General features: G+C 40.2%; 2 protein-coding genes across 8 annotated transcripts in view; one reads left to right on the top strand and one right to left on the bottom strand.

Moving 5' to 3' along the window:
* The window catches only part of AMMECR1 (AMMECR nuclear protein 1), a 133,446-nt gene extending 122,660 nt beyond the window's left edge, over window positions 1-10,786 (top strand). Inside the window, exons 4-6 of the mRNA XM_015128010.3 lie at window positions 2,399-2,489; window positions 3,888-3,984; window positions 6,291-10,786. Coding sequence (XP_014983496.1) covers window positions 2,399-2,489; window positions 3,888-3,984; window positions 6,291-6,405 — 303 coding nt within the window. The 3' untranslated portion in view covers window positions 6,406-10,786. The remainder of the gene's footprint in view (window positions 1-2,398; window positions 2,490-3,887; window positions 3,985-6,290) is intronic.
* Window positions 1-25,542, bottom strand: part of TMEM164 (transmembrane protein 164) — a 345,939-nt gene that overhangs the window by 135,214 nt on the left and 185,183 nt on the right. For 5 of the 7 annotated variants that reach the window (XR_013412573.1, XM_028841783.2, XM_077987810.1 and 2 more), the window contains one exon: window positions 19,491-22,554. The exons of the other annotated variants lie outside the window; for them this stretch is intronic. The gene's annotated coding sequence lies outside the window, so the exon portion shown is untranslated. Of the gene's footprint in view, window positions 1-19,490; window positions 22,555-25,542 lie in introns of those variants that run through there. 7 annotated transcript variants of the gene reach the window in all.

Raw genomic sequence — 25,542 nt, 5'->3', positions numbered from 1 at the left:
AGCCTCCCGAGTAGCTGGGACTACAGGCGCCCGCCACCGCACCCGGCTAATTTTTGTATTTTTAGTAGAGATGGGGTTTCACCGTGTTAGCCAGGGTGGTCTCGATCTCCTGACGTCGTAATTCGCCTGTCTCGGCCTCCCAAAGTGCTGGGATTACAGGCGTGAACCACTGCACCTGGCCTCTTAACTTCTTTTAATTGTTAAATTACTAGACATTAAAAATGTGACATTTTTGTTCAAGAACACAGGATGTACTCCTATAAAGAAAGGACTTAAGTGTCTAAATTACCCCCATTTACCTAAATCACTTTTAACAATCTTAATATGTAGCCACAGTTTGTCAGAACTAGAATGCTTATTAGAGGTTATCTAGTTCAATTAGAATAAAAATTACCTGGGGAGCTGTTCTTTTTCCAAAATATATTTGTTGAAGCATGAAACCTCCTGAAATTCTGATAAACTTTGCAGACCCGCTCCCCACCCCTTGCCAGTTAAATATCATTAATTTTGTCTGACACTCTCATCTCACAGAGAGGGAGACATTCTTCCTATCACAATTTTGACTAGACACCTTAATAAACACCAAAATTCTTTTCAATTTTAACATGACAGATTTTTGATAAATAGAGTTGAAGATTCAAAATTCACTTCAGTGGATAATGGAGTATAAATTACTTATGCTGTATATTTTTAAAAAAACAAATTATGAGGAATCTGATATTGTCAAAGGAAAAAAATTCAAAGCTACTGATCAGGAAGTCAGTATACAGAAAATGTTGCAAATTTGTCATTGTCTCATCAGGCACTGGAGAGATTAGGAGATGTCCTTTATCCTGGAAATGCCTGATAGCTAAGCGCTCATATTTCTTCTCAGCTATATGTAGTTATTTCCCACATGGTATGGGAGGCAAGTATTGTGTTAGTTTTTAAACAGCTACCCTGGTCTCATTTTTAGTAGAAAGAGATTCATAAAAAATACTGATATTAAATAGATAGAAGAAATAGCCAGAGATGTGCTTTAATAAAAATTTTTTTAAAAAAACATGAATTCCTCAGAAGATCTGACAGGCTCTAATGGATAGATGGGTGAAGACCTAGGGAAAGAATGAAATAAAATAAAAAATCCTAGAGGACTTTTTATTCCTGAAAAAATTAGAAAACTTGAGGCTGAGGGCAGAAGAAGCAAAATAAGTTTTCATTGACCCCTTTTCCTCCTCTAGACCTTTACGTGTATGGAAAGTATAGAGGTCTATGACTTTACTCACCTGCTCGGAAAAGAAGCCTCCATCTTGGGTAATAATGTTTACCTGGTCTTACATCTGCATTCCAGTACCTTGCACAACCTGACCCTCCACCTGGGAACCATTGATCTGAGGCAACCACAGATCCAAGAGAACAGAATGGGATCATTATGCTTTTGAAATTTTGTTTTTATTATCAATGTTTACAAAGAAGTTAAAAACTTTTAATTTTGATCTTTAGCCCTGTATACTATTCTATGTGAGATATGAGGGGAAAGGACAGATTCCTTTCGATCATATGCTAATCAAAGGAAAAGCACATTATTTAAAAAAACATTAGCAAGAAATTGCTCACAGTTACTTAGAAGACTACCTTTTTAAGGGTATCACCACAAGCTCGTTTTACATAAAAAAGTTACATTGGTCTCTGGGCTAGTATATAAAGAGACTGTGCAATAATGCACTACAGTGAAGTGATTTGAAATCTTTATTCTTAAATTTAGTAGAGCTGTGTGAAGACAATGGTGTAGATGGACAGTGAAGGTCTGCTACTACCCCACTCTAAGTCATAATGCATTTTTAAAGAAATGCTATCTACACTGGGTGATGATGTAGGATCTGATTGTTTTCATTATTATATTTCAATCTTACCTGACTGTGTTTGCTTGCCTACATATAATTTAAGGTTTTAAAGGGAGTAGACAGTTTGGGAGGGGATCAGCACCAAAAGTTTTGGAACTTAATCAGAAATGGTGAGTGTACCTGCAAAACAGGATGGTTGTTTGCTATCTCTTTGAAGCCAGTCACCTTTGTCTCTAGTTCCTTATTGGCATGAGCTACAATTTGGGAGTGGGGGTAGGATTTTTGCCATCAACCATCTTATTCTACACACAGCTTCAGAATAGTTGTTCCAGTTTTCGAAACACAGTATCATAGCCTAGTGCATGTTGGGCACATGCAAATCAGTATTTTCCCTCTCCATGGCCATCATAATGGCCTTCAAATCCAAAGTCAAAGCTTTGGAAAGAGAAAACTGATATGTCCTTCTAAAAACAAGGGGAAAGGAAGAACTGCATTCTCTTGAAAGTTAAGTTATAACCTTTTCTTTCTGATTCGATGAAGAAGACTGTACTAATAAAACTGCCAATTTCTTTCAGGTGGGTGTACATGGCATTAGAATAGAATTCATCAATGAAAAAGGATCAAAACGCACCGCCACCTACCTACCGGAGGTTGCAAAGGAGCAAGGTCATTGTTGTTCTTTATTTCATGTGATCTGGTGAAGAATTTAAACAAATATACAAATCGAAATGCGATAGCTGACCTTGCAGTTATGTCTGATAATTGAACAGTGTCAAATTGTAAGAAGTGACTCTTCCATCACTGCCACTGCAATGTCTGTATCAAGTCGGTGAAATACTCACAGAAGTTGAATCCCTGCATTGAATTTTGATGGCATAAACCCATAAGTGTATATTTTTTAAAAAGCAGAATTAATATTAGTTGAGTTTCATTTTAGGCAACAATTTGCTACTGATTTGAAGTACCTTTTTCCCATATTCCATTGTGGCATAAAGAAGCCTTTTGTTTGACAATCAGCCACATAGTTCTTTGTCATTTTAAGTATCAAATGTTTCATTGTTAGGTGGTTGTCATTACTCATCCTGCTAATATTAAGATTGTAGGTTTCCCATTAAGATTGGAGCATTGAGAAAACATGAAATATTAGTGTTTTATATGCTTGGTCTATACTTCCTAATCAGAATTTTCCTATTTCACACATAGAGCATAGACCCGTATGAACCAACATTGTAACACAGAGTAACTTTTCACTCTGTAGTATTGTATCCTTTCTTAGCAACTACTAAATTCTGATTTTGTGTTGGTTGAAATGAATCTTTTATCTTGGGGAGCTTTTCTTCTCATCAGAAAGCATTTGTAATTTGGTTTCCCCATGTTTGTCTTATAAATGGGAGATACATAATAGCAAAATTTAATGCCATTAAATCCCCAGATCAGAAAGTCTTCAAGGCAGTTGCCTGAAGATTTATTTGGGTTGCTTTAGAAAATGTCTTAATCTCCTAGTATCATTAACTTTGTAAAGCATACATAAAAGATAGAGGGCCTCAGATACTAGTATACCATCCATGTCAGAACTAATAAAAATACCCTTGAATACTGCACACAAACTTGAATGGTTACAGAATTACAGAAGATACCATAAGAAACAACAATTACTGTAAGGTGGTGTGGGAGTCCTAAATGCTGAGTTGGCAAAATGGCATATAGGCTTTTCACTCCCTTTTAAAGATGTCGCCGTTAGAGGAAAGTACAGCAGATATGGTTTGTTACAGTCACGACTGAGCAATTTCTGTCAGCCCCTTAGACCCCTTGACTTCGAATGTGAAGATAAAGGAGCCAATGTTGTTTGACACTGTGGATAGCTAGAATTTAAGGAGTGTGGTGATGGCCCTGCTTTTGTAAAGGACGACATCGTAGCTTTTCTGTGTGATTGTTTTTAGGACCAAAAGATTTGATGGCATTTGGTGACAGTGATAGCTGACCTCTACAAAGTCATTTTGTATTTAATGAAAGGTGTTTGTTACATGTGCTTGACTGATATTTTATCTGGTCAACTCTCTACAGGATGGGACCATATTCAGACCATAGACTCCTTATTGAGGAAAGGAGGATACAAAGCTCCAATTACTAATGAATTCAGGAAAACCATAAAACTGACCAGGTACAGAAGATATTTTCTAGCACAAGGCTAACCTGTACATTTTGATGTGTATGCCTATAACGCTTTGATTTCTTTGGTCTCTCTAACTACACTTCTCTTTTCTGAAACAGAGTGGAAATGAATGGCAGGGTCATACTGAGGGTGGATACAATGGAACTCTGCTTGGTAGTAAAGCCTGTGTGATGTATGAGCCTATCTTTCCCATCTTCAGCTCTGTGTGATTACTCTGGCTTTTGTATGAGCAAGCCCTTGGAGACTTTAGACTACTTTACTGGAGAAAGTACTTGAATTAGCAATTGACTAGCTTTTGACATTACTTAGCAGAACCCCAGGATTCTGATAAACAGTCCTCAAATTTGAATTTAACCTCAGAATTTTGGCAGTGATAGAAGTCTACCAAGAAAACTTGTTAGCTTGCTGAAAAACACAATTGAGCTAAACTCAAATGCTAAATAAGTTGCAGCATGAAAAAATACAGATGCTTATTTAAAAAGGAAAAAAACATACATTTTAGGAAAATGGGCTGCTGGTTCCATTTATTTCAATTCCATAAAACTACACTGAATGCCTATAGTATAAAAATGGCCTATTCTCAGCTCTGAGGAGTTAGAAATTCAGAAATACCTCCATCCCTGCTCTCCCTGAGTTCACCGTGGAGGCGAATAGAGGGGGCATGGACAAAAGTATTAATCTAAGGCAGAATATGATGGGTAATACAAGATCCATTCCCATGAAGTAGGGAAAGAGGAATTCTAAGAGGGTGGGAGGGGGATAACGGATAGTTTCAAAGAGATCCGTTGGGGGCTGGGTTTGAAGAATGGGTGGAATATTTGACAGGCAGAGAGTACGGGAGGAAAGGGATTCCCTTAAGGAAAACCTTGTGAGTCAAGGGTGGTGAAGTACAAAGCAAGTTCTGAGAATGCGAAATAGTCTGATTGGGCTGATCTTTCAGTGTAATAGAGAAGCTGATCATTAGAGGAAAATGTGGCCACATGGTAGGTTGGGCAGACCATTGAGGGTCCTGAGTTCCAGAGTAACTAATTTGGACCTGGTTCTATAGGCAATTGGTAGCTATTGAAGGATTTTAATCAGATGGGCTTGGGGAGGTATAAGAATGGAATTGGAAACAGGAAAATTAGCCAGGAAGCATTGGTATTATCTAAGAATCTGCGGCAGCAGTCCAAAAGAGGTGCAACAGGGGCCTTAACTAGAGCTGTGGCAGTGAGATGGGAAGAAAGGTGGGAATCGATATGAAAATAATGTGGAAGAAATGAAAGGACTGGGTCATCATTTAGAAATAAAGAAGGAAGTCAAGGCGTTAATCTAGATAAAAAGGACCAAGGTAATCCCTTTAATCAAAGTAGGGACCACAAGAGGAGCATGTTAAGTTTATGCATTGATTTTGGATTTGAGGTGCTTCTTAGGATATCTATATAGAAATATCTAGTAGGTCAATGAAAATGTATGAGCTCATAGCTAGATATGATTGAAATTGTAAGGATAGGGTTCACTGTGGGGAGACAGTATAGAGCCAAAATAACCAAATACAGAAACATAACAAAATTCTACAAGGCAGGGATAGGAGCATTCAGAGAGAAGGAGCAATCTGAGAGGCAGGGGAGAACCAGGGGCATGTGGAGGTATAGAATCCTTAGCACCAGAGAGCTTAAGGGTGTGATGAGCAAATGGAAAGGTCAAGCTGAGTCAGGGGAAGCCTTCTGACAGCTATTTCCATGGAAGGGTGGCAGCAGAAGCCAAAGAGCACTGAGCTGAGTAGTAGTGTGAGATGGGGATTGAAGGCAGAAAATATACACAACTATTTGAGAAATGTGGCAATGAAAAGAAAGCCCGACATAGGGAAAAGTGAGAGTTCAGGATACCAGAATTAAGAAAAGTTGTTTTTGTTGTTGTTACTTAATGGTAAGACCTAAGTAGATGTATGGACAGAGAAAAGAACAGTAAAAGAGGGAGAGGTGGAAGACTTCTAAAGAAAAATAATCAACTGAATTGAATGACATGCATACTCCTGTTAGAAAACTGGGGCTGAGGGGGCAATAAAAATTCTAAAAGAACAATTTAAACAAGGAGTAGTAGAGTGCAAAGAGCACTGGACTCAGACTTTTAATTTCCAGGTTCTGATCTTAGCTTTGTTACTTACTATCTCTGTGACCTTGGGCAGTCACTGCTTCTCTCTGGGACCCCATTTCCTGATCTATAAAATTATCTCTAAGGTCCTTCCTAGCACTGACAATGGCATATCACCTATTTCTCGATGTTAACTTTTCTCTTCCCTGACTTTCTTTCAGGTATCGTAGTGAAAAGATGACCCTGAGCTATGCTGAATACCTTGCTCATCGCCAGCATCATCATTTCCAAAATGGCATTGGGCATCCCCTTCCGCCATATAACCATTATTCCTGACACTGAGCCGCACAACCAGTCACTGGGCCTCTCTGCAGACCTCTTCCCAGGAGACCCTACACCTTCTTGGTCTAGCTATCTCTTTTACTGTACCATTTTATGATGATAGTTTCCGTTGCCATGGTGAAGCTTCGACATCGTCAATTAAGATCATCATGGTAACGGGTAGAAAAATGGCATTTGTTAAGATCCTGTTTTATTATTTTAGATCATTGTTTTTTTTTTTTTTTTGCAGCATATGTGATTTTGGGTTTTTTTTCTTCCAATATTATGTAGAATTTTGCTTTGCTATCTCAGTCAGGTTTCTGTTTTTCTGTCCTCCTTGCCTTTCTTCCTGTTTTGCTTCCTGTTTTCCTTCTTCCTTCCCGTTTTCCTTCTTCCTTCCCTCCCTCCCTTCCTTTGACTGTGGATGGAAGAAAGTGTGCAGTTTTTAGGGATTTTACTTAGGTTTGTCTTTAGTCATCCTCAGTAAGATAGTTGTTTTTTGATACCTGAGTTTGGGATTCATTCATATCAAATTCAGTTATTTGCATATTACTCTTGATTTTTGTCTGAAATTCACTTTGCTATGACAGCTTAGTAGTTGGGTCTTCACTCCTTAAGTATATGTTTTTCCCATGGTGAAAATATATGAACTTTAGCTCTAGTAGTGAGCATTCAAAGGTCCGTGATAGGGCTTGTCACAGAGAGAGAGAAATCATTTATCCCTATTGTGCTGGTTATCATAGAAGAGACTGCCTCACCACTTTATAGAGCCAATTTGCAAACTAAAACACTGTTTTGAGAAGGTACAGACTACCTTTCAAAAAGGCTACAGGAAACATTTTTATGAGCAGCAAATATTAGGAAGAGAGCAGATACAGAATTTAGTGCCTTTGAGAAGAATATAAGTGGAATTAAGAGGGGTTAGAAAAAAGGCAATTTAGAAAAATATTCTTGTAAAATTTTATTGTTTCTATATGTGAAACAGAAGATTAGACAAATTCCTTACTCTTAAGTATTTTTTTAAGCTGAAAAAAATTATTTTGAGCAAATAACCAAAAAGAGACATTTGTCTATTTTATATTAATTTAAATTTGTTAGCTCTAGGTTTCAGTAAGTCGTGATTGGCTAGAGTCCATTTTAGCTACCATCTAAAGGTATGGTAAAGATAATTTAGTGAAACAAAAGTTCATATTTGTCATGATTTCAGATATGTTTGTCATGGGGACAATACTAGAGTTTTAGAGATACTATAAAATAGCTTGAATCTCTTTCTGCACTACATACTTTTGATAGAAACACATTTACTACATTGATGTTATGTCACACCTGTGAAAATGGAGTTGGCATTCAGATGTGCTATAGTAAGAGCCCAGCTCATCTGCAAGGACAGTCTTCCCATGATGCATACAAAGGATAACTTACTGATGTAGATAGGAGGTCCATACATATATCCCCAGGAAAAATGACAGATTATTCTGGAGGAAGATGACCTTCATTTTATGGTATATGTGTGTGTGTCTGTGTGTGTGTGTGTGTGTGTGTGTGTGGTATATATATACATACCACGCACACACACCCCTTTGGAAAAATATATATAATGTTTTCAAATAGGAAGCCAACATATCAAGTGATGAATTAAAGTATGCTGCAGAATATATATTCTAAAACTATAAAAAATGTCAGTGAATATCAAAATGATATAGCTTATACATATAGTTACTGTGACAAGTGACAGACTGCTAGTTCAGAATTCAAAAATCCTTTCTTAGTTTGTGAGATAATGGGCTAAATTCCTTCTGCTTGCCACTGGGGCACAGCAAACTGCTTTAGTTTTTGATGAGAGTTCTTAGAAGTTTGTTGGTATTCCTTCATCCACAGCATCCATTGTTGAAATAACCATTTTCAGTTGTGATGCCTTAACTAAGAAGCCAATTGTTAGCCTGAAATGCAATCTTGGTAGCCAGTTTCAGTGAAGCTAGAGATTAGTCAGAAAAAGTTAGCTGTTGGGCTTTAGAAAGGGATTTCGAGTCCTGTCATTTCTACTTGGGAGCATTTTGGAGCAGATTAGTCTTTCAGTATAAAAACAAGTGGCTACCTGATGGAAACTTTTCTTACCCTTATAGGGAAACTGAGCACAAGCTGAATGATATTGTCTGCTGCAAAAAAAAAAAAAAAAAAAAAGAAGAAAAAAAAAAGAAAATGAAAAAGAAAAAAAGATAAATAAAACAAGCAAACTGAAGAAAGACAAAATAGACCAATATTATCGTGAAATCCATCTTATCCATCATCTCATCAGTTCAACAGGCTCCTCATCCTGGGTGAGCTTATGGTTAGAAGTTTTTTTTAGCAAAGATTTATTACATACATAGATGTGTGTGTGTACATATACATACATACATATATGTGTGTTTATGTATTTAACGGTGCTAATCAATCTTGAGCAGGTCACGTGACTGGTCATGCGGACTCTAAAATCATATCAGATTTTTTAAAATCCTTGATATATGCAGATGTTATACAGATTTTCTTAGCAGTGTAATAATGTTATACTGAAGAAATAACCATCCTGCAGGCTTCAAAGGACGAGGTCAGCAATATTTCCCAACATGGCTTGGGGGAAAAGGATAGTTTTGTCTCCTTTTGTATTCAAGTAATGCAAAGTGCATTTTTGTCTCTAAGTAGCTTTTGACTAAAAGACTTTGTAGTGTAAAGGGTGTTATACAAACTGTAATGGTGTGCTTCAAACAAATGCTAGACCCTTTCACCTTTGTCGTATATACAAAGCTGTTAATTATGTGGTATGAATTAACTTTGAACATGTTGAAATATGTAGCATGTCTTTAATTCAGACAAAGATTCTAATTGCACAGGTTGTGTTCTAGCCAGTTGTGATTTATTTGTTCAGAAACACAAATGTGAATTGCACTCTTATCATCAGAATATTGTATGAGTTCAGTGATCTTTAAACAGCTCAGAAGTAATACTTGAACTTCATTTGAGTAGCACAAAGTTTACATAGCCCCTTTTAAATGTTAATTCGTTCCATTTAAGTTTTCCGTTTTCAGATGCAACTGGGTATTTTTCCTCTTGGAAAGAGTACGTACTTTGCTTTGGTATGTAGCAAAAGGCTTCCATTTCTGGAAGGGTTTTCTTGTTCTTAAACAAGGTCAGCCAGGTACCAGATTCTAAAAGAACAAATTGTCCCCCACCCCTCAAGTGGCCTTCTGACTGCACGAGAATGTGCTACTACCCTCTGTAGTCTCCCCTAACATGAGAGGTCAGTGAAATTGATGGAGGAAGTGCAAGGCTTGCTTCCCCTCACCCTTAAAGCTTAAAGCAGTTATAAGATTTTTTTAGTCCAGCACATACAGTCCCAATGCCCAGCACACCGGAAGTTTGTATACTGGCCTCTTATCTTGTCTTCGTATGTGCAGGAAATTTGAAACTGTCATCTGGAATAGGTTCCATCTCTTATGTGTGTTAGATCAAACCAAAGAAGCCCCCAGCCATGCCCAAATGCTGCTTCAAAAGCCTGCCTTCCAGTCCTTACAAAAACCTTGCAGGATTAAATGTGTTAACTTTTTTATTTTTGTACAGTTTCTAAGTGATTTTTGCTAGTGATGTTAAAATGAATTAAGTTTATTTGAGGGGTGTGAGCACCTCCTCCATTTAAATAAACTGGTGACTTTCCTTTTATTTTTTAAAAGTGGAAACCCGTTGTGTGCCTCTCGATTTAAGGGTTTCTGATGACATTATTCTTAAGACCAGCATTGATCCTTTATATACAAAGATATGTTTTCCTTGTTTTTTATTGCTATTTCAGAAGAAAATGAACCTTTTATTTTGCTCTACCCAGTAACTGCGCTGGTACATAGACGCACTGAGCAAACAAACTTTTGTAACCACCTCTGACTACTTTTGTATATCAAAGTTGATTACTTTTGAAATATTTGGATCTAGTTTCTAAGTTATTTTAGTGTTTTATATGTTCCCCAAAATTACTTTGAATCTGTCACCAGCATAATGAGTTCTTGGTGATACAATGGTGAGACTTGTAATGAGCAAAAAGCTACCTGGAGTAGCTCCTCTTTTCCTTCTTTCTTAGTAACCTGTTTTTTGATTACCGTAAGACATCACAGATTACCTGAAACCCCTTCCAGTATAACTAGGCCCTCCTTCCTTCCACATTTAATTGCTTAATAGTTTGAAGAAACTATTGGAAATGGGCATTTTATATGACATGTATGGCTTTAAAATATTAAATATGAGCAAAAAGAAAAAATATGAGAAGGTTTATGTGGGTCTGTAAGGTATGGCTGTGGAAAGATATTGTAGTAGTTTTGACACTATTGTTATTACCTTTAAAATCATTTACCCAATAAAATGTTAAAACCGAGTTATTTTGTGTTTCTTTTTTAAGTTTAACCTCTCTCATCATAGGATCTTGGTCTCGTCGGTACTTCTTACTAAAAGGTTAACAGTTGAAGGCTCTGAAGGAATATAGTTAGGAACAGATACTGATTTATTGCCAAACTAGCACTTGGGAAACCTTACCTGCTTGCAGCCACTCCCTGCCATATGATTTGCCAATGTCATCCTTTTGTCTATCTCTGAATCCTGGCTTGCTGATATGGATTAGCCTTTATTTGGACACCCTAACGTGGCCACATTGATCCTTTAAGGATCCTTTAGAGCCTTTGCCACGGAACTCAGACAAACATCAGACTTGAATTCTGGAGGGAGCTTAGCTGTGCTTAGGTCCGCTCCGAATTCCTTCCAAATCAGTCAGTGGTTATTGGGCATTTCCTCTTTGTGAGCTGGTGAGGGGCAGTAGCAGTGCTATTCAGTGAAATCATCTGATGTGGGGGCCCTTTCTCCTACCATCAAGGCTTGCCCATTGTCTGAGTACAGGACAGAGTCTGAAAATGCTCAAGATGTGGTCACCCAGAGCTTGTACGTACTCATACACACACTAGGCATACCACACGCTTACATTTATTACCAGCTATTTTTTCCAGTTCCAGAGTGGTACCCCCAACTTGGGCTTGGGGGAAACACTCGGAGTGTAGGGTAGGGCAACTGGTGCTACTGACTTTCAAGGGCCAGATAAGGGCCTATGTCAAGAAAGGAATCTCTTGGGGTGCTGCCTCTGCCTACTGTTGCCTTATCCCTTTCTCTATGGAAAGGCTACCAAGGACATTGTTGAAATACCTCTGGCTCTTTCTAAAACATTTGCTGTCTCACGCACATTTCAAGATTAGTTGCTAGTTGAATATATCCAGGACGATTTTCTGTTACATTGCCCCAAAGCCCTGGTAACTATGTAAATTTTATGACACGTGCTTATGTCAATCACAGTGGCTAAAAACAGTGTTCTCAGATCCTAGAGGACTACTGTGGTTTTGAACAGTGCTCCATAAAGGCAGCCATCTGCTCAGGGTTTACCTATTTTCATCATTCATGTTTAATGGGACATAAGATTTTTCAATGATTTAGACAATATTAATAGGTTCAGGTAGAATGAAGTAGTTTAATGAGCCCACAGCATTCTTTTTTTATAGCATTAGTGGTTAACTCTGGTCTGGACAAATTTCAACTTCAGTAATCACACTCCACCTACCTAAATTCTTCCCAGAGTTTCAGCATTTCCACTTCAGATTTCATGCCCCACTGGACACTGTAAATAGCTTTCCTGCTTCCGAGGGCAAGTATGGGCGTGTAGGATGAAGCAGTGCCTCTCTGTTGCTGGGAAATACTGCCGTATCTAAGGGGTCCTATCAGCGTGAGGTAAGGAGAAGTCTGCGGTGGGGAAGTCACACCGGGATTCACAGCTGCCAGCCAGGAGAGCCAGTGAATGACTGCCCATTCGGAGAATGGCTTCTCCCACTTCTGCAGCTTCAACCACGTGAGCCAAGATAAGTATGGGTTTGGGTAGGGTAAGCTCTCATAGCTTGCAATCTGTATGCTCAAGCTTTTCACCTACAGGAGGAAGAAATGAATGGGAGGATGCAAGTGAGGAAAGCCCTGGATATACTGTTTTTGGCTACTGCATTAAAAGGCCTGCCTTGACACCTGTAGCCCCATGGGACAATCTCGTGTTCCAAAGCTCAAACTTGTTGGAGGAAGTCTTTCAAGAATTGGAGGGAATCACATTAGGTCTCAAGCACTGTTCTGAAGTCAGTCTACATCCTCACCCCAAGCACTTGGTTACAACCTTGTTTAGATATGACGCCTTAATAAAAATTGCTATACAATGGGATATTATTCAGCCATAAATAAGATTGAAATCCTGTCATTTGCAGCAACATGGATCAGCTTGGAGGACATTATGTTAAATACTCCAGACACAGAAAGGTAAATACCACATGTTCTCACTCATGTGGGAGCTAAAGAAGTTGATCTCATAGAAGTGGAGAGTAGAATAGTGGTTACTAGAAGCTGGGAAGGGTTGAGAGAGTGAAAAGGGAGAGGTTGGTTAAAGTAGGGATCCCCAACCCCCGGGCCATGGACCAGAACTGGTCTGTGGCCTGTTAGGAACCGGGCTGCACAGCAGGGTTGAGCAGTGGGCAAGCGAGCATTACCGCCTGAGCCCCACCTCTTGTCAGATCAGTGGTGGCACTAGATTCTCATAGGAGCATGAACTCTATTGTGAACTGCACATGTGAGGGATCTAGGTTGTGTGCTGCTTAGGAGAATCTAATGCCACCTGCCCCATCCGTGGAAAAACTGTCTTCCATAAAACCGGTCCCTGGTGCCAAAAAGGTTGGAGACCACTGGGTTAAAGGATAGAAAAGTACAACTAGATTGGAGGAGTTAAGTTCTGGTGTTCTATAGCACTGTAGGGTATCTATAGTTAAGAATTTAAGATATATCTTCGGGTAACTAGAAGACAGGATTTTGAATGTTCCCAACACAAAGAAATGATAAATGTCTGTGGTGACAGATAGACTACCCTAATTTGACCACTATACATTGTACGTATTGAAACATCACTGTGTAGCCCATAAATATGTACAATTATGTGTCAATTTAAAAAATTAAGAATTACCTCTTAATGTATTATGTTTGGAAGGTACTGACTGTATATCTCAAATTGTTTAAATGGACCCACCCAGACAGCTGGTGGAGGGTGCATGCTGTATCTAAACCAACACTGACCTGCACTTGCAGCTTTCCATCATGACAGATGATTACTTAATTTGACAGAGGTGAGATGTAGAGTATGCTCTCTGTCTGCAGCACACAGCTGGGCAGTGGCTGAATTATATGCCTCCGTGCTCACCAACTGCCATGGCATCTTTGAGCTCATGCTCCCATTCTAAAAGGACGCATCCAAGTCACAAGGGGTGGGTAATCTGTTCCCCCTTTAGTCTCCCTCCATGGTGGGAGAAGCTCTTTTTTACTCAGAATCTTAGTTGGCACCTCATTATGTTAAAAATCAGATTGAACTATTTCATCTCTATTAAGCACAAATGTATACAAGCTACTTATTAAGGAGAATGAGGTTGTTTTGCAGTTGGGTTGAATGACAGCGAACAGTCTCAGCACTCTATGTCTATGTTTTAGCTGTACGACGACAAGGTCCTGATTTGCATGGAGATCAGATTGCTCAATTTTATGAAAGTCCACAGTCTTTCTGAAGCTTACAAGAAGTTTGGGCAGGAGAAGCATAACTCCTGAGGTTTGAAGACAAATGAGTAACCTGATGGCTTCTGCTAACCCACTGGTGGTCTTCAGTTGCCATTCTGTATATAACTTACCAGCTGTTTGTTCAGTGTTTTTTGTTTTTGTTATTCTTACTGTTCCAAAATATTATGTATTTCAACACACACGTGTTTTTTTGTATTAAATGTTTATAGAGAGCCGGGTACAGTGGCTCACGCCTGTAATCCCAGCACTTCGGGAGGCCCAGGCAGGCAGATCATCTGAGGTCAGGAGTTCGAGACCAACGTGGCCAACATGGCGAAACCCCGTCTCTACTAAAAATACAAAAATTAGTCAGGCATGGTGGCGCACACCTGTAGTCCCAGCTACTCAGGAGGCTGAGGCAGGAGAATCGCTTGAACCCAGGAGGCAGAGGTTGCAATGAGCTGAGATTGCGCTACTACACTCCAGTCTGGGCAACAGAGCAAGACTTCATCTCATTTAAAAAAAAAAAAAAAAAAAAAAAGTTTATGGAAACTTGGGCCTGTTCCGACAGAACCCCAGGATCCCACAGGACAATCAAAACCACTGCTGGAGCCTCAATATGCCCAGTTATTTTGAGAGCTTTTGGGAAGCCGACATTTGATGAAATGACAGCTTTTCTTTTTTTTTCTTTTCCTCCCAAATGTCAGGCTCAACATGATCCATCAATATTTATTGAGTGCCTGTCCCTCCAGAGGCATGGCACCTTGCTTGGTTACAGAATGAATATAGTATAATTTTGTAAGATAAATTAACAATCCACTCTGGGCTAAGAGTTGTAAGGAGCATACTAGTTTGGTCTAGTTGGGTAAAGTCCTTCAGACTGGGGCCCAGGTAACATTAGGGTTTTATATGTTTTCACTAAATAGCTTCCACCTCAGTGGCATTAGAACATAGTTGTAGCTGCCCCTGTTGAGAAATTATATTTCTTTGCACTCCAATATGTCAGCACCAGAAGCCACCCCATACTGGACATGATCATAATTTGTTGAATGGAGGAGACTGTTTCTGTTCCCATAATGTGGCTCTCTTGCTCCTTAGCAGGAATATGCAAGGTGGCTGGAAGAGAAGTGATGTGCTTGTAAAAGAAATAGGTTTGGACACACAGAATGGCATTGGGTGGCTGAGAATTGTGGTCCTTACTGTGAAGCTGCCCTCTTAGAGGCATTGGGCCCTTCCTATGATGAGGAGGTAAGAAGAGACAGAGAGAGGCTATCTTGAGGCCTGAAGAGGAGAAGACAGTTTATAGTATGTTTACTGGTTGAAAATTATCCCACAGAGAAAAAAAATCCATGAAGCAGAAGGAGGGAAACAATAGTAAGAGTAAACCACATGGAAAGGAAAATCGGAGTAACTTTCAGAATCACTTGCTATGCAGAAAGGACAGGAAGGTAGTATTAAATGTGGACTCTTGTAAAGCAGGAAGCACAACTTGTATACAATAGAATGTTTAAATCACATTTTAACTGACAGGAAGCTGCTGAGTTTCCAAACATCAGGCAGATATTGAAACTAAGAGTTACTATAGTCACGTTCCATCTAAATGGTATTTTGGAATGACCTAAGGTTACCATATGGGTCAACATGTGTAGGTGGGTTTCTGTGTATCCACATAGGAGATGGGGGCTGGCCAAAGAGCTGGATGGGACAATCATATTCCCCACTCCCACATATCCTAGCAGAATGGAAAGGATGTCTTGGACTGGACAGAGTGGGAAACCCCCATCTTTTTGAGGGACAGTGCTGGTATGAGTAATGCAAACATTTCCCTAAGCTTTCTCTAAAAACATCCAAATGAATTTCAGGAACTCTGCATGAAGACATTGCCACCCCGCTGCCATATACCTCAGCAATGGCCTCTTTCCCAGAATTGTGGTCGGGCCAGAGGTGGGTAGCCATAGTGACCTGAGTACATGAAGTCATGCTCCTTGGTGAATTGGTTCTTATTTATCTGGCCTAGCATATCTTGTGTGGTACTCACGAATGATGGGGCTTAAAAGGGAACCATGGGGTTAATCCAGTTGTTGGATCCAAATAGGATGGGACTGTTCCTGTTGGGTAGATGGGTCTAACTGGCCCTGCAGCCTTGGAGAAGGTCAAATAGACATTGCTAATAGTCAGCAGTAGGCTGGGAAAGTACAGGTAACATTCTTTGCTCTGAGAAATGTTACACAGTGGGTCCTGCAAGCAGGGTGCACAGAGCACTTGATTGTGAAAAAGAAACACATTTATTTTCAATCTCGCTCCCTTTTTGGACATTTTTTTGAGGTAAAATTCATATAACATACAATTAACCATTTCAAAATGTACACTACGGTAGTTAGTGAATTCACAATGTTGTGCAACCCTTGGCTCTCTCTAGCTTTAAAACTTTTTCATCGCTCCATAAAAACACTCCACACCCATTAAGAGAAGTCACTCACCAACTCCCACCCCCCTCCCCCCTAAGTAACATCTAATCTTCCTTCCATCTCTCTGAATTTACCTATTCTGGATATATCATATTAATGGACTCATATAATATGTGACCTTTTGTATCTGGCTTCTTTTGCTCAGTATGTTTTCAAGGTTTATCCAAGTTGTACCATGTTTTAGTACTTTGTTCCTTTTTATGGCTGAATAATATTTCATTGTATCATGTAACACAATTTGTTTATCCATCATAATGGATATTTGGATTGCTTCCACCTTTTGGCTCTTAGGACCAATGCTATATAAACATTTGTGTACACGTTTCTGTGTGAACATGTTTTCATTTCACTTGGATATATGCTTAGGAGTGGAGAATTACCGAGTCATGTGGTTATTCTATCGTTAACTTATTTATTTATTTATTTATTTATTTATTTATTTATTTATTTTGCAATGGAGTTTCACTCTTGTTGCCCAGGATGGAGTGCAATGGCACGATCTTGTCTAATTGCAACCTCCACTTCCTGGGTTCAAGTGATTCTTCTGCCTCAGCCTCCTGAGTAGCTGGGATTACAGGCATGTGCCACCATGCCCAGCTCATTTTGTATTTTTAGTAGAAATGAGGTTTTACCATGTTGGTCAGCTGGTCTTGAACTCCTGACCTCAAGTGATCCATCTGCCTCAGCCTCCCAAAGTGCTGAGATTACAGGCATGAGCCACTGCACCCAGCCTACCTTTAACTTTTTGAGGAACCACCAAACCATTTTCCAAAGTGGCTGTACCATTTTATGTTCCCAGTAGCAATGTATATAGGTTCCTATTTCTCATCCTCACCATCATTACTTTTCTTTTTTTGATTTAAGCCATCTTAGTGGATGTGAAGTGGCATCTCATTATGGTTTTGATTTGTATTTCCTTAAAGATCATTGATATTGAACACTTTTTCATGTGCTTATTGGCTATTGGTATATTTTCTTTGGAAAAATGTCCATTCTAGTACTTTGCCCAGTTTTTAATCAGACTGTTTGACTTTTATTATTTTTTGAGACAGGCTGGAGTGCAGTGGCACAATCTTGGCTCACTGCAACCACCATCTCCCGGTTTGAGCAACTCTCCTGCCTCAGCCTCCCGAGTAGCTGGGACTATAGGCGCACACCACCACGCCCAACTAATTTTTGTATTTTTAGTAGAGACAGGGTTTCACCATGTTGGCCAGGATGGTCTTGATCTCTTGACTTCGTGATCTGCCCACCTCGGCCTCCCAAACTGCTGAGATTACAGGTGTGAGCCACTGCGCCCAGCTGATTGTTTCACTTTTTATTGTTGAATTGTAAGAGTTCTTCATATATTCAGGATATTAAACCATTATCAGATATATGATTTGCAAATATTTTCTCTCACTCTGTAGTTTGTCTTTTTCATATTCTTGATAATATCCTTTGACGGACAAAAGTTTTTCACGTTTATGAAGTCCAACTTATCTATTTTTTTCTATTGTTGCTAATGTTTTTGGTGTCAAATCTAAGAATCCACTGCCAAATCTGAGATCATGAAGATTTACTTCTATGTTTTCTTCTATTAGTTGTATAGTTTTATTCCTTTTATTTAGGTCTTTGACTTACTTTGAGCTATTTTGTATGTGATGTGTGGTAGCAGTCCAACTTCATTCTTTTGCATGTGGTTATCCAGTTGTCTCAACACTACTTGTTAATACTATTCTTTCCCCCATTGAATGTTCTTGGAATCCTTGTTGAAAATCAGTTGACCATAGAGGTCTGCATTCATTTCTATTATTTCTCTATCTTATTCCATTGGTCTGTATGTCCACCTTTATGCCAGTACTACACTGTTTTGATTACTGTAGTTTTTCAGTGAGTTTTGAGATCAGGAAGTGTAATCCTACTTTGTTTTTCTTTTTCAATACTGTTTTGGCTGTCCAAGGCCCCTTGAGTTCCCTTATGAACTTAAAGATTGGCTTTTCCATTGTTGCAAAAAAAAAAAAAAAGGCCATTGGAATTTTGATAGGAATTGCACTGAATGTGTAGATGGCTTTGGAGACTATTGTCATTTGGATATTTTTTCTAATACATGAACACAGGATGCCTTTCCATTTATTTAGATGTTTTAAAATTTCTTCCAGTAATATTTTCTAGTTTTCAATGTACAAGTCATTTACCTCCTTGGTTAAATGTATTACTAGGTATTTTGTTATTTTGGATGCTATTATAAAGGAGACTGCTTTTCTTCATTTTATTTTCAGACTGTTTATTACTGGCATTGAGAAACATAACTGATTTTGTGTGTTGATCTTATACACTACAACTTTGCTGAAATCATTTATTGGCTCTAGTAGTTGTTGGTGTGTGTATTCTATGGGAATATAGTCATATTATCTGCAAATAGAGATAGTTTTACTTCTTCCTTTCCAATTTGGATGACTTTTCTTTCTTTCTCTTGCTTAACTGCTCTGGCTAGGATTTTCAATACTATGTTGAATAGCAGAAGTAAACATAAACATCCTGGTCTTGTTCCTGATCTTAGGAGAAAGCTTTCAGTCTCTGTCTATTAGGTATGATGTTAGTTGTGGGTTTTTCATAAATGCCCCTTTATCATGTTAAGGCATTTGCCTTCTACTCCTAGTTTGCTGAGTGTTTTATTATGAAAGGGTATTAACTTTTGTCAAATGGTTTTTCTGCATATATTGAGACGATCACGTCCCCACCCCACCCCCCACTTTGTTCTATTACTGTGGTGTACCGCATTGGTTGATTTTCTTACATTAAACCACCCTTAAATTCCTGGAATAAATCCCACTTGGTCATGGTTTGTTATCCTTTCAAACAACCAACTATTGGTTACATTGACTCTTTTTCTTCTATTATCTATTTCATTTATCTCTGCTCTAATCTTTATTATTTCATTCCCTCTGCTGGCTTTAGGTTTCATTTGCTTTTCTTTTTCTAGTTCCTTAAGGTGTAAAGTTAGAGTATTGGTTTCGGATCTTTCTTCTTTTTTAATGTACGTGTTTACGGCTATAAATTTCCCTCTGGGCACTGCTTTCACTGTATCCCATAAGTTGTTGTAGTTGTATTTTCATTCTCATTCATCTAAAAGCATTTTCTAATTCCCCTAGTGATTTCTTCTTTGACTCATTGGTTCTTTAAGAGTATATTCTTAATTTTCACATATTTGCAAAATCTCCAGTTTTTCTCATTATTGATTTCTAGCTTTGCTCCATTTGATCAAACATACTTTGTATAATTCCAGCATTTTAAAATGTTTTAAAATAATTGTTTTATGGCCTAATATATGCTCTAACCTGGAGAATATCCCATGTACATTTGAGAAGAATGTGTATTGTGCTGTTGTGGGGTATAGTGTTCTGTATGTTTATTGGATCTAGTTGGTTTATAGTGTTGTTGAAACTATTTCCTTACTGATCTTCTGTCTAGTTGTTCTATCCATTATTTAATGTGGCATACAGAGGTCTCCAAATATTATTGTAGAATTGTCTACTATTTGTTTTTAATTCCATCAGTGTTCACTTCATATATTTTGGAGCTCTGTTGTTTGGTGCATACTTGTTTATCATTGTTATATCTTCTTTATGAATTAACCCTTTATCAGTAAAAATTTCCTTCTTCATTTTTTATGACAATTTTTTACTTAAACTCTATTTTGTCTAATATTAGTGTAACCATCTCAGCTCTCTTGTGGTTACTATTTGGATAGAGTATCTATTTTAATCCTTTCACTTTCAACCCCTGTATCTTTGGGTCTAAACTGAGTGTCTTGTCAGTAGCACATAATTGGATCATGTTGTTTTTTAATCCATTCTGCCAGAGTCTGTCTTTTAATTGGTGAGCTTAATCCATTTACATTCAAAGTGATTACTGATAATAAAGGACTTGTGCCATTGTGCTATATATCTTTTTTTGTTCCTCAGTTCCTCCTATACTGCGTTCTTTTGTGTTTGATGTATTTTTTTTGTAATATCCACTTGATTCCCACTTCATTTCCTCTTCTATTTTAGTTATTTTCTTAGTGGTTATCATGGGGATTATAGCTAACATCCTAAGTTTATAACAATCTAGCATGATTGCTCCCATTTCTTTCTTTTCATTTTAAATAGACTTTATTTTTCAGAGTAGTTGTAGGTTCACAGCAAAATTGAGCAAAATGTATACAGGGTTCCCCTATATTTCCTATATACCCATCACACACACAGCCTACCCCACTATCAACATCCTGCATCAGAGTGGCACATTTGTTACAACTGATGAACCTGCAGTGATACATCGTTATCATCCAACGTCCAAAGTTTACATTAGGGTTCACTTTTGGTATTGTATATTCTATGAGTTTTGACAACTACATAATGAAATGTATCCGCCATTATAGTAGTATACAGAATAGTAGTCTCATTGCCCTAGAAATCCTCTGTGCTTAGCCCATTCATCTCCATATCCTCCTAACACCTGGCAACCACTGACCTTGACCACTCCTTTTTAATAATTATAATAGCTAACATTTATTGAGTGCTTACTGTGGAGAACCATGTTATACACTTTTCAATAGCCTTATGAGTTTCCCGTTTTACAGAATAAGAATCAAGTTCAAGTTCAAGGAAGTTGTCACTTATCTGAGGCCACCTAACTATGAAGTGGCAAAGTCAGGATTCAAACCAAGTTTGTCAGGCTCCAGAGACTGAGCTTTTCCCGTTCACTGTTGTCTTGATGAGGATGATGATGGTGACAATGGTGGTGGTAATGGTTGTGGTGATGGTAGTGGTGGTATCTAACAAACGTGCTGCCAGGTACTGTGCCAAGTGCCTTATGTGCCTTTTCTTTTTAATCCTCACGATAGCCTATGAAGTAGATGCTATCATTATTGCCATTTTGTAGATGAGCAAACTGAGGCTCAGAGGTTAGTTAACAATCTCAAATGCACAGAACCTACTGAGTGGAGGCTAGTGACTACAACTATAATTGAAGATTTTATTTTGGCGATCTGCTACCTCTCTTTAGCTCTGAAGATGGCAAAGGTGTAGGACTAGGCCTATCCCTGAAAACTGATTGGTTGGTTTGGTTTTTGAAGTTCAAAATCCAGGGACTTAGCCTTGATATTATTTGGTTCTTTTACAAGAATACATGAGTTCTGACGGCAATGCTCTCCTATGGGCAAATCTCACTCTGCCCTTGGCTGTCCAGCCTTAGTCATTGTCTTTCTAGTCAGGGGAGGACTGCCCTCAGGCTTCTGGGTACACGACTAGATCTCAGAAATAGCCCCCTAATCGGCCTCATCAGCTTTGAAGGAGGCCACTGCAGGAGGGGCCTAAGTAGGCCAACACTTTAACCCAGTTACATGAGGGCAGCTGTAATCCAGGCTGATCATGTCTTGCTAAGCTCTCTGGGGGAGAAATGTCCAAAAGCGGCTTCCTGTGACCAAGTATCCCTAGATCTCACTATGCAGACACTCCTCTTCCCTTCTGGAAGAGGATGGCCTAAAGGTTACAAGGGCAGAGTTTAATTTGAGTAACTGCCAGGACTGAGGGGATGTTGGTGGCAATTCCTAACTGCAGTGAAATGCCCATGGCTCAGGGTACCCTAGGACAAAGTGCTGCTTTTCCTTGAAAGGCTTACTACCTGACTCTTCTTCGACCTTGTCGGAGGAGGTAGGGAAATCAGTGTGTTCTTCTGCATGGGCCAGACAGCGACTCACATTAACCGAGGGAGTTCAGGACATGTTGGGCTTCACACCCCACCCCTACTTCTGCCAGCTTACCTCACCTCTGGCAATGACTAGCCCTAGGAGTTCCCCAGGGAAGTAGGCTGAGTTGTCTGGCCAGGCTGCTGTTGGGGAAAGAAAGAAACCAGAGCTATTGGGGCTGGGTGGCCTAGCTTGTCTGACTCCTTCCCTGTCATTTGGCACAGTGGGCTTCCTTATGCAGGTATACTCTGCCTCTTCCCTCTCATGTCCCGCAAACCATCTGTCTCAAGAGAGAGCTCAACAAAGTGGGTCCCCTTCTGGTCAAGAAGCAGAAAGTTTGCCTGGCCTGGGTGGATGCTGGCAGGGAAGAAAAAGAGGAGTGTTAGAATGAGGCTGTAAGCTAAAAGTCTGTACATTTTTCCAAAACGGTTTTCTCTAGCAAGAAGGTGACTTTCATGGGGGAAGAGGAAGAGGAATCTAAGTTAACAATTACAGTATTTCATTGATTCTAATATGCCTTAGATTATAAGATGTCTGTTATTTTATATACTGCTGAAAAAGAAGAAAGTTGCTGATTAAACTGTCATGCCACTGATTTTAAGATGCATTCCAATTTTAATGATGTTAAAATGCAAAAAAAAAAAATGTGTCTTAGAGTCCATGAAATAAACTGAGGTATCACCTGTCCTACACACAAACACCCACTCACAAACACACCACAGACCACAACCCCACAGGGCACATTAAGGCAGATTGGGTATGAGTGCAGTCAAAACCCCAGCTAACCTCTGTGCTCTGAGAACAAGCATAGTAACCAAACTGTCTGGAAATAGGAACACCTTCCACTGGACAGAACTTTATAGAGCCCTCTCACACCCATTGACCTCACTGGATTCCTCATAGATGTCCTGTGGGGTAAGCTAGACAAGGGTATTTATTACTATTTTGCAAATGGAGTTCAGGAAAGGTATGACTTTGCCAAGGGCACTCGGGACCTGAAAGGGAAGAACTGGGACAGCGGGCCCTGCCTGCTCAGTCCTGCTACAAGGCTGGTTTGACTACTACAGGACAACAACTATTATTAAGGCAAAGGAGAGAGACATAACTACTGAGGTTGTAAATAAGTAACTTTTAGGTCCTTTTCCCAACAAAGTTATTTACAAAACCTCAATATACAAAACAGAATAAAATTGGAGTTGTTCTGGGTGAAGCCAGGGGAAAGGCCAGAGCACCGCCCACTCCACTGCCATGCATCCCCTGCTGCCGGAGGTGACTTCTCCCAGCATCCCTGAGGTGCTGAGGAAGAATCTGTAAACCTCTGGAGCAAGGGGGCTTCAACTGGATTGGTAATGTTCTTTTTTTAAGCGGGATTCAGTTATTATTCTTCATACCTTTGGTATATCTTAAATATTTCATTTTTTTAAAAGGCACTGCTATAGATGATCAGGTCAAAGAGATGACTCAGAACCTGCCTGGAGACTTGAAAGCAAAAGAAGTTTGCTTTGAACTATAAGCTTGGGTGAGGCCTGGGCACTGAGATTTTTAAAGCTCCCCAGGTGATAAATGTGCAACAAAATCAACGATCCACTGTACTAGAGGCATCTTATCAGCTCCGACACGCTAGAAATCTGAGTGTATGTCTTGGAATGCACAGGAAGGTCCCTCTGTTCTCAGGGGGCAGAATACTAGCGAGCCCGAGGTCTTTCTAAAAATGCAAGACCAAAAAGCATGAGCCTCCTGAGTATAGCGAAGGGACAACAATGGCAGGTTGGCATCACCTGGGCAAGCCCCTTGGATGGAGAGGGGAAGTGTGGAAGGGAGCAGAGAGGCCTGCTGGCTGGAGCAGTGGTGGGGCTGAGAATAGGTTGTTGGACAGGAGAACAGCTCTGTGACTCATGCTACTGGCCCTGTTTCCTAGCAGAGATGTGTCAAGGAAGCATCCACCCCCATTGCAAAGACCTGCCTCGGTGTGAAATGCAGAGATTACCGGCTGGCTGGGATGCAGGAGTTATTAAAAGTTAAGAAGTCAGCTGTGGAGGGCATCCAGTAGCCACAGGAGAAGCCTCTCCCTACTGCCTCCCTGGCTCTTAAACCCCTTTGCCCAACAGCTCAGACATCCCAGGTGTGCAATTCGGATGCTGGGCAGAGTGCTGACTGTGGGGAGGGTGGGTTCAGGCAGTGACAGAGTCCTTGACTTTCGACTACGTCGGCCTTGCCTGTTGCCAAGGTTAGCAAAGCACACATCCTTTGATTAAATCATTGCATTTGTCAGACTGACATCGGTGTATTTCTGTCCCTCCACTGGCATTGGCAAACCAGGACAAGGCAAAAGCTCCTCGGGGGATCAGGCTGTAACCATCTCAAGCTGCTCCCTACCCATCGGGGGTGGATGACACATTCCATGGGCTGGTGGGGCTTTTGCCATGCAAACACCAACTCTGTGTGCCTCCAGGGAAGGAAGGGGTGACCCTGGTGGTGAAGAACAGCTATGGAGGATATGGAAAAGCAGTTGGACACCTTGCCCAGAGGTCCAGGGAAGAGTCAGGTGGAACAGTTGCCGTTGGTCTTAGAGCTTTTCCCTCACAATACTGCCTCCTTATCCAGGACACCAACTATACAGAGCCCTGCAGAGAAGCAGGATGGGGCCCCTCGGCAAGGAGCTTGAGGTGCCTGGGCAAACAAAGGCATCCCAGCCCCATCCAGGAGAATTCATGGGATGGGCATGGCTTATGAAGCCTAGGGTTCTCCATCAGAGAACAGTGGTGCCCCCTACCATATTTTAGCACTCAGCTGGAAGATCCTTGTTGACTGAGCACTTTCTTACGGAACGGATCCTGGACCAGGGGCTGGAGGATGAATCAGATCCCACCTGGCCCTCAAGGAGCTTAACGTCTACAGAGGGAGAAAGACCAGTAATGAATCACGTGGGGGGGGGGGGGGGGCGCAAATGGTGGCCAGAGTTAGTACCAGGTGCTGTAGGAGCAAAGTGGACCAGCACCTAATGTAGCCTGGGGCTTGGGGAAGACTGCAAAGAGGAGCTAACCTTCGTGTGGAGGCCTTAGGATGAAACGGGAGAGTGGGGAGCTGAGAAAACAGCACAAAGGAAACAAATGGCAAGGACCTGGGAAATGGTGGCATGCCAAAGCGGAGCACGGTCCCACCGGAGTGAAGGGTCTCTGTGCATGCTTCTTTTGGGAGTGTGGGGTGGAGGAGATGTGGCTGAAGATGCTTACAGAGCCCAGGGCTTGTGTGTTACATGAAAGAGCCTGGGCTTTATATTCTAGAGTGACGGGCCCAGGGAAGTGATGCAGATTTGCATTTGAAAAGACTGTGGCCTGCAGGAGG

The sequence above is a fragment of the Macaca mulatta genome, chromosome X, assembly GCF_049350105.2.
Source record: "Macaca mulatta isolate MMU2019108-1 chromosome X, T2T-MMU8v2.0, whole genome shotgun sequence".
NCBI lineage: Eukaryota > Metazoa > Chordata > Mammalia > Primates > Cercopithecidae > Macaca > Macaca mulatta.
The sequence above is the reverse complement of the archived record's forward strand: the minus strand, read 5'-3'. Positions and strand labels throughout refer to the sequence as shown.